This window comes from Cariama cristata, unplaced genomic scaffold, assembly GCF_000690535.1.
Source record: "Cariama cristata isolate BGI_N322 unplaced genomic scaffold, ASM69053v1 scaffold23587, whole genome shotgun sequence".
In the NCBI taxonomy this organism is placed as follows: Eukaryota; Metazoa; Chordata; class Aves; order Cariamiformes; family Cariamidae; genus Cariama; species Cariama cristata.
This window is the reverse complement of record NW_009628697.1, coordinates 1838-9434: the sequence shown is the minus strand read 5'-3', so window position 1 is coordinate 9434 and position 7597 is coordinate 1838. Positions and strand designations below refer to the sequence as shown.

General features: G+C 56.2%; 1 protein-coding gene across 1 annotated transcript in view; it reads right to left on the bottom strand.

Moving 5' to 3' along the window:
• DENND2D (DENN/MADD domain containing 2D) overlaps positions 1-7597 on the bottom strand; it is a 9614-nt gene that overhangs the window by 918 nt on the left and 1099 nt on the right. The window contains exons 3-12 of the mRNA XM_009704924.1: positions 6676-6807; positions 6017-6129; positions 5833-5902; positions 4626-4703; positions 4387-4527; positions 2333-2481; positions 2014-2191; positions 1473-1514; positions 1014-1104; positions 328-567 (exon numbers count right to left, since the gene is read on the bottom strand). Coding sequence (XP_009703226.1) covers positions 328-567; positions 1014-1104; positions 1473-1514; positions 2014-2191; positions 2333-2481; positions 4387-4527; positions 4626-4703; positions 5833-5902; positions 6017-6129; positions 6676-6807 — 1234 coding nt within the window. The remainder of the gene's footprint in view (positions 1-327; positions 568-1013; positions 1105-1472; positions 1515-2013; positions 2192-2332; positions 2482-4386; positions 4528-4625; positions 4704-5832; positions 5903-6016; positions 6130-6675; positions 6808-7597) is intronic.

Sequence of the window (7597 nt, the reverse complement as noted above, 5' to 3'; positions counted from 1 at the left end):
GCCAACTCCCAGCTGCTGCCTGCATCCAAGCCAAATATTTGCGCTGCTACTGGCACGTTTGCCTAAACACTGAACTCAGTAAGCCTGCGCAGTGCCCGGTCAAGCAACAAGATCTAAAATGAGCCCGGGGATTTTTTTTGATTGCTTGATAGGGACAGAGAAATGCAGTTGTTGGGAGCAAATGGGTGCTTCTCGCTGCCCTGAGCATCCTCAGCCTCGAGCTGCATCCCTCTGCGGGCACGGGGCATCCCTTTGCCTTAACCAACCAGCCCAGGACTTTGCAGAGCTCATCCGACCGGCGAGAGAAGGAGAGATGGGGCTGCTTACCTTCCTGTGGGATCCTGCTCTTTTCTGCTTCCTCAATAAATAGGGAAAACATGTTCGTCTTCACAAACTTTTTCACAAACTTGCGGTTGGTCTTGGAGGCGATGGCTTTGCAGAAGGCTCGCTCCTGGAAGGTGCCCGAGCCGTTTTTACTCCACTTGATGTGCGAGGCGTAGTGGCCAACCATTCGGACGAAGAATTGCACGAAGGCTTCAGAGACGAGAGTGTTCACCTGCTCGGATGCTGGAAGAGGACACGGAGCACAAGAGGTGGGGATGGGACCTCTGAACATAGAAAGGACGGTCTTATTTTAACCTGGCCGGTTTGCAGTCTGTGTTTGCGTCCCAAGAAATTATTTGCTTAGAACCTCCCTCTGCCCGTCAATGAAGATCAGACTAATTTTGCTGAAAGACCACTGGCTGTGTTTGCTTTCCAACGTGGCAGCATTTTGGGGGGCCAAATATTGGCAAAAGCTGATTTTTTCAGCAGAATTAGTTGTTCCTGCTCTTATGTTTCACAGGACAGGGGAAAGGCCAAGGGATTTCCCTCCAGTGGCTGCATTTTGTTGCAAATTAGCACAGAAACATCCCAGGCCAGGTCCCTTTAGGAAAATCATTTCCCTGAGGACACTGGCCATCTGCAGAGGGCAGCTTGTGTGTGTTTTACCTTATATAAAGAGACATCCTTACTGTGTATGTTGTTGTTGTTGTTGTGCCTGTTCAGAGACGTCAGCATCTCGTTCTGCAGCTTGATGGGCAAGATCTCCTCCTCATCGCCGACCTGGAAGGCAACGGGGCCGTGAAGCACCTGGCACTGGTAGGAACCCAGCTCAGATGGCTGTGGGCAGCGGCAGCAGCTTTCTGCAAAGCTCGTTAATTAATTATCATTGCAGGGTGCTGCAGTGATGCTGGGAGTGGGATGCCCAACTCATGGACCCTGCTCCTCCAGCTCATGACAAGACAGATGCAATGGCTGGAGACATCCCTTCATGGGACATTCCCCCTGGATGGGTGACACTGAGATGCCTCTGCCCCCAAAATGTGAAAGCTGCCAGGTAGCTGGCACCGAGGGGGAAAGGGACCCTTCCCGGGGCTACCCAGGCCAGGTGAGCTGACCCCCAGCCCCACACCCTGCATGGAGGGACCTACCGCCCGGAGAATCTTCCCTTCGCAGAGGTCAACTATCAGAGCCTGAAAGAGAGCAGAGAGCAACCAGGTTTAACCCTACCAAGGCACCCCGGGCTTCCTCCCACCCCTTTTGGGATCAGACCGGTGTGTCTGCAGCCTAGGAGGGTGGCAGGAGAGGGATCGGTCCCTCTGTGCTGGAGGGACCTGGCCAGGGGAGCCAGGGCACCCCCTCAGGGACCGTGTTTGATGCCGGCTTGCTGACTTGTCCCCATGCAGCTTTTCTCTGCTTCTGTAAGGTTGGGATGATGCCAACAGCAGCTCCCTGAGCCCGCAGGGTCAGGGCTGTGGGTGCAGGGGTGGCTGAGAGCACCCAGGGGGATGCGGCGGTGTTGCCCCAGGTGCCAGCAGGAGGGGACATGCAAGAAGCCCCAATCTCCAGCCTCCCTGGATGGGAAAAGGGCACAACCAGAGCCTCCAGCCCTGGAGCCAACCCAAACCCAGGGTCATGGACCTACCGATGGCTCCATCCAGATGCTTTTTTTCCCCCACCCGGATGAAATACCTCCTCCATTGGCTGGTCCAGGACCCGCTCCAGGTGCCGCATCTGGATGCCGACCATGAAGGGCGTGGGGCAGCAGACCGTGTCGAGCAGGCACTCGGGGACCACGGGGATGTAGGTGTGAGCCCAGGTGAAGGGGTAGAGGAGAGCAGCCACGGCGTGGATGCACTGCGACAGGACACTGCGGGACAAGGAGCCATTGTGGTGGCACCGCATGACAAAAGGGGATTTCACCGCTTGGAGGGAATATCCCACCCCACGCTCAGCTCCTTCAAGGATTTTTTTGTTTGTTTCTTTTTTAAATTAACAGATCAGGACTCACCTCAGCTCCTCTGCCAGGAAAATAAGCCGTCGCTCCAGCACAGCGGAGGCAAAGATGTGCAGGATGAGGTGGGGGCTGAGCCGCTGAAGCAGAGCCTGAAACTCCACGTGCTCCAGGTGGGCATCCACGGGCCGCGTGAGCTCGATGAGCTGCCAAGGGAGAGCCACCAAACGCCAGCTTAGGAGGTGCAATGCTCCCCCCACACCACCCTGACCCCCTGAGAAGGTGATTTGGGAGCAATTAATGACGCAGAGTTTGCAGCATCTGCATCGCGTCCCTCTGCAAGAGACAAACCTCATCGTGTCCTGCCTGGAGATGTGGGCTGTGCCGCACTGAGGATGGAGGGGAACCCAGCGGCGATGTGCACTATGGAGCTTATTTATTGGGACACTGGATTTTTAACCAAAATGCCTCTTTTCTCCAGTGCTTACAAGTCCCTGGTAGGAAACAGGCAGGAACGTGTCCCCAGCTCTGTGTCTGAGAGCTCAACTGTGAGCAGCAGCCTCCAGGAAAGAAAGGGAGGAGGGATGAGGGCATGACTTTTGCTATAAAAGCCACAAAAGCTTCCTCAAAAGCCTCTCTGGCAGGGCCAGCTCCCCTGTTCCTAGCTAGAATGGCCCAAAAGTGAATTATCTAATGGATATTTGCAGGTGGTCTGTCTATTCTGCTGGCTTTGCCCCAGACAGGAGTCTCCCAAACCCGGTCGATACCTCTGCCCTGCTGCGGGCAGCCCCGAGATGGTGACCGCTGAAGGGTTAACAGGACCGTGCAGCTCGTGACACACTCCTGGCCCCTCTCCCCAGCTTTAAGGGGGGGAAATCTCCCTCCTCCATGTGCCAGGCACCTTTCCAGCAAAGCAGCATCTTCCCAGCCAGCAGTGTAGGGCTTGGCTGGGCTCCTCAGCCCCCTTCCAGCACAAATCCTGCACGATCCTCAGCAGTACCCAGAATTTATTTTCACCCGTTTCCCTGTTTTCTCACCGATCTCTTTGACTTGCTCTAGCCCCCACCTGGAGCCCCAAAGTGCAGCTCTTTCGAAGAACGTGCTCATACATCCTCCCTTCCCGTCACCCCCAGTTGCGCTCCCTGCAGCCTGGCCCATGGCCAGAGCATTGAGCAACCTGCAAAGCCCTTGCACAAGTCTTCCTGGATGAAGAAATCGCTTGCAATTTGATAGCCAGCTGCTAAATTGTGCTGGAGAGGAGGGATCTTGCTCTCAGACCCACGCTGGCAGGATATATCCCTGGGATGCTCAGCATTGAGGTTATTTTGCCCGGTGCCAGAGCAGATCCTCCTCCTTTTTCCATCCCAGCTTTGCCATAAGAGAAAGAAAAAGCAAAAGAAAAAGCTCTGCCTGTGCAAGCCTGGGCTGTGCGTGGGCGAGATGAGCCCTGCGGGCAGCGTGCCCGTATCAGATCTCTTTTCCACAGGTAAAGGCCGGGTTTGCCGCATGCCTGCACCGTGGCAGCCGCCTGCCCGTGATGCTAAACTGGGGCCGGTGTCGAGGCAGAGAGCTGAGCACCGCGGTGCGGAGGGGAAGCTGCAGCCTGCGACACCTCGCAACAGCCCCGGCACCGCCATGCACCCCAACAACCCTGCATGCTGCACCCAGAGGTGCGAACGCCGGCTCACGAGCAGGGTGCAGCCAGCTCGGCTCCATGGCCCCCGGCATGACGCACCGCTCTGCTGTAAAGGCTGTGCAAGCACCGACGTGTTAAGAAATGGTGTCCGGGGAGGTTTTGTGCTGGCAGTTCCAGCTTGAGGCTGATGGAGCTGCAAAGATGTTGCTTTGCAAGGATGCAAAGATGGGGCAGCATCACCTGTGGGTGAGCCTCATCCTCATCCTCACTGCTTGCTGCTCTCCTTCTGGACCAGGAGGGAGGTGGCACGCATACTCCCAGGGCGTGAGGTTCCTGGCAGCTCGACCCACCACCCACTGCTCTAGTGAGCACCCGTGGGTGCTGCAAGCATAGAGGATGCTCCCAGAGATACCCTGGGCTCCCTGTGTTGGAGCAGTCCAGGAGGTGCCACTGAGCCCCCGAGACCCCCACCAACCTCCGTGCCTGACTCGGGAATGAAGCTTTTAATGGTGACGGTTTTCCCTGGAGCTGGGAAGGGCGATTCCCGAAGGCCCTGCATGAAGGGGTAAATCACCGCCATGGAGATCTGGCGCCTCTTCTCCACCTCGTCCAGGATCTGGAGGAGAAAAAAGTGAGCTGTGAAACCCCGGCAGGCAACCGAGTGGCTGCCTGGGCCACCAGCGTGCCAGACAGAGCCACCACCTCCCTCCCTACCTTGGAGAAGAGCCCGAAGCAGCCCAGGCAGCTGATGATGCAGAAGACCTCAGGGAGGCGGACACCACGGCCAGATGGCTGGAAGAGGATGGGAAAGGGGTTTGAGCATCTCCCAGCCCCACTGCACCAGCTCCGTGCTCTCCCCAGAGATCCCCCCTGGCCCCACTCGCTCCCCCAGGATACCCAATCACTTCCTGCAGGATTTTTGGAGCTGGGACTCAGGCCAAGGATGCATTTGATGCTGTAAAAACAGAGGGTGCCTGGAGAAGGCAATTCAGATGCCCAAGCTGTTAATCATTTTGGTGCAAAGCCCATTAGCATATTCCCAAACTTTCCTCCCCCCAACACCTGTGTCCTCCGAGACATCCTGCCCCACCATCCTTGGGGCTAATCCTGCCTCCTACTGAATCAGGGACCATTGGGATGGGTGCCCAGGCCTTTTTGCCCTTTCCAACTGGACGATGCTGGGTCCATTTGCTCTCTGTGCTTTCAGCCCTCCAGACATCCAGTTCAAACAGCCAGAGCTCAGTCCTGGATGCAGAAGTGGGCAGGTTCACCAGGGAACGAAAGGGTGGTGGGATCCAGCAAGCCACCAAGCCGTGGCGTATGGCCCTGTGGCTTTATGTCCCTATTTAAGCAGGCTGCGTGTAAATCAGCAGCCAAGGAAAACCTTTATTGCACCTTGCAGCCCCCAAGCTGGCCAAATCCATGAGTTGAGAAAGGCAGCCACAGTTCAGAAGCAATTTTTGGGGACAAGGCTGAGGACACCCAGCTCCTTGGCACCTGGATGGGTGCTCGCGCATCCCCATCCTGATGCCGAGTGGGATTTGCAGCCATCCTGACCTCTGCAGCCAAGGGAAAGGAGTCAGGGAAGCTGCGGGAGATCGGTGAGGAGGTAGCGACCACCGATATGGGGAACGGCACCTCCCAACCGTCGCATCTCCTGGCCAGCCCTGGGCTACAGCAAACGCTGCTTTCCTTCATCCAGCATCCAACTGATGCCTCAGCAGAAGAGATCTCCCCAAAAATCCCTTTGGGCACCCCCTTGCTTCTTGTCACCATCTTTGTCAAGGCAAGTGGCTTTCTAAGGCATGTCCCCAAGAGTTGTACTTTGGGCATGGCAGAAGGCATCATGTCCCACCACGGGGATGGGGTGGCACAGCCACCACCGACCCAGCAATGGGTGGATGGGCAGTGGGATGCTCACCAGCAGCCGCCTGCAGTAGCCGATCTTCCTGCTGCCGTCCACGTTGGTCAGGACAAAAGAAAAGGTTTCGCTGCAAGGAGAGACAACGCATGGGGACAGGATGGCCCTTCCAGCCCGCAGCCCTCAGGGGTACGACAGCACGGGGTGGGAAACCACGGCCAAGACCCCGCAGTGGGGCAGGTACCTGGTGAACTCAGTAACGGGGGCCCAGTTGTTGCCATCGGGGAAGCAGAAGAGGGGGATGGCTTGCAAGAGACGTTCCTCCTCCTCCTTCTGGCCCTTCAGCAAGTTCTCACGCTGGGACAAAGCGATACCAAGAGTCAGGGGGGATGGAGGGTGCCCATCGTCCCAAGGGATGGGGTGGGATGGGATGGGGTGTGTCCCAAAGCAACCCCCTGGCTCAGACTGAAGCAGAGGGTACCTGCACATCCCGGGACAAGCATCTCCCAAAAATCCCATTTTTGACTCTTTTACCCCATAGATAGTGGGGCAAAGCAGAGGCACCCAGGGACCCCTCTGCAAACAGGGAGTCTCCTCCTGTGCCACCTCCCCAAGATGTGATTTCACTGCTGTGGTCTCCCCTTTTGGGATCAGAGATCAGGGAGCATCCCTGAGATTTTTCTCCCGCAGTTTGTGGCCCTGGGCCCGGATAGCAGGGAAGAACCAAGGGTCCCAGCAAGCCCAACCCGTGGCAGTCAAAGCCCTGGGGTTTGGGTCTACAACTCAAGGGCATGGGGTGTTTTTTTGTTCTCCTCCCCTGGCTCTAGTGACGGGGAAGGAGAAACATCCCCTTTTCCTCTAAATTTGGACAACTCATCTTCCTGGAAGCACAGGACTAAATACCTTTGGGAACTGGTAGGTTATCTTGGGTTCGTAACGTCCGTCTGACATCTTCTTCAGCGACACCACCACCAGGTACTCAAAGAAAAACTGTCCAGCAGAATAGAGGACAGAGCTCCGCTCTCCTGGCTTCCCCTGTGGTACCCGCGAGGGGTTGTTTTCTGCAGCAGAGACCTCCTCTTTTCCTTCTGTAGCCAAAAAAAACCAAAACTAAATCAAAACCAGGAGAGTGAAATGAAAGGTAGGAGGTGTCCTGAGGGCAGAGCTACGCATGAACTGGCCAAAGTGGCTGGAGGGAACTGGGACTTGGTGCGCAGGGTGTTTTGGTGCCAGGCAGTGAACAGCTGGGAACACGGAAAGGAAAGAGAAATGGCTTTTATGAGTCTTTGGGGGAAAAATCTAAGTGCCGTCAGACCCCCCCAGCCCTCCTTTGCTCCGTCGCAGTGAAGGGCAGCGGGAAGCCAGCACGTGGGATGGTGGAGAGCAGACGGTCTCAGCAGAAAGCATCTGCAGAAAGGTGTGGGAATGCTTTTACAGCGGTTAATTTTATTCCCTTAGGGGAAAAAACCAGCAAACAAACAGCACAGGTCTTCTTTGAACACCTCCGAAGGCTCCAGTAAGTTGAATCTCAACCTCTCCCTGCCAGATGTCCTCAGTCCTGGGAACTGCTGATTCCAAATGAGATATTCAAGGGTTTTCCCTAAACCACAGCTCCCAAAGAAAAGCAATTCCCTGAGATTATATCCCATTTCTTGTTCGGCTGGTTGGGGAGGACAGCTAGGGAACGTCAGCTGTCAGAACCTGAAAAACTAGAAATAAAAGTGAAAAGAGCCCAAGGTGAAGCTCCAAGGGCCCTGGGATGATCTCCCCAGCAGCGAGATCCGAGGGCTGGGAGGAAGAGGAGTTAAAAGCCGGCGGGGGGCGG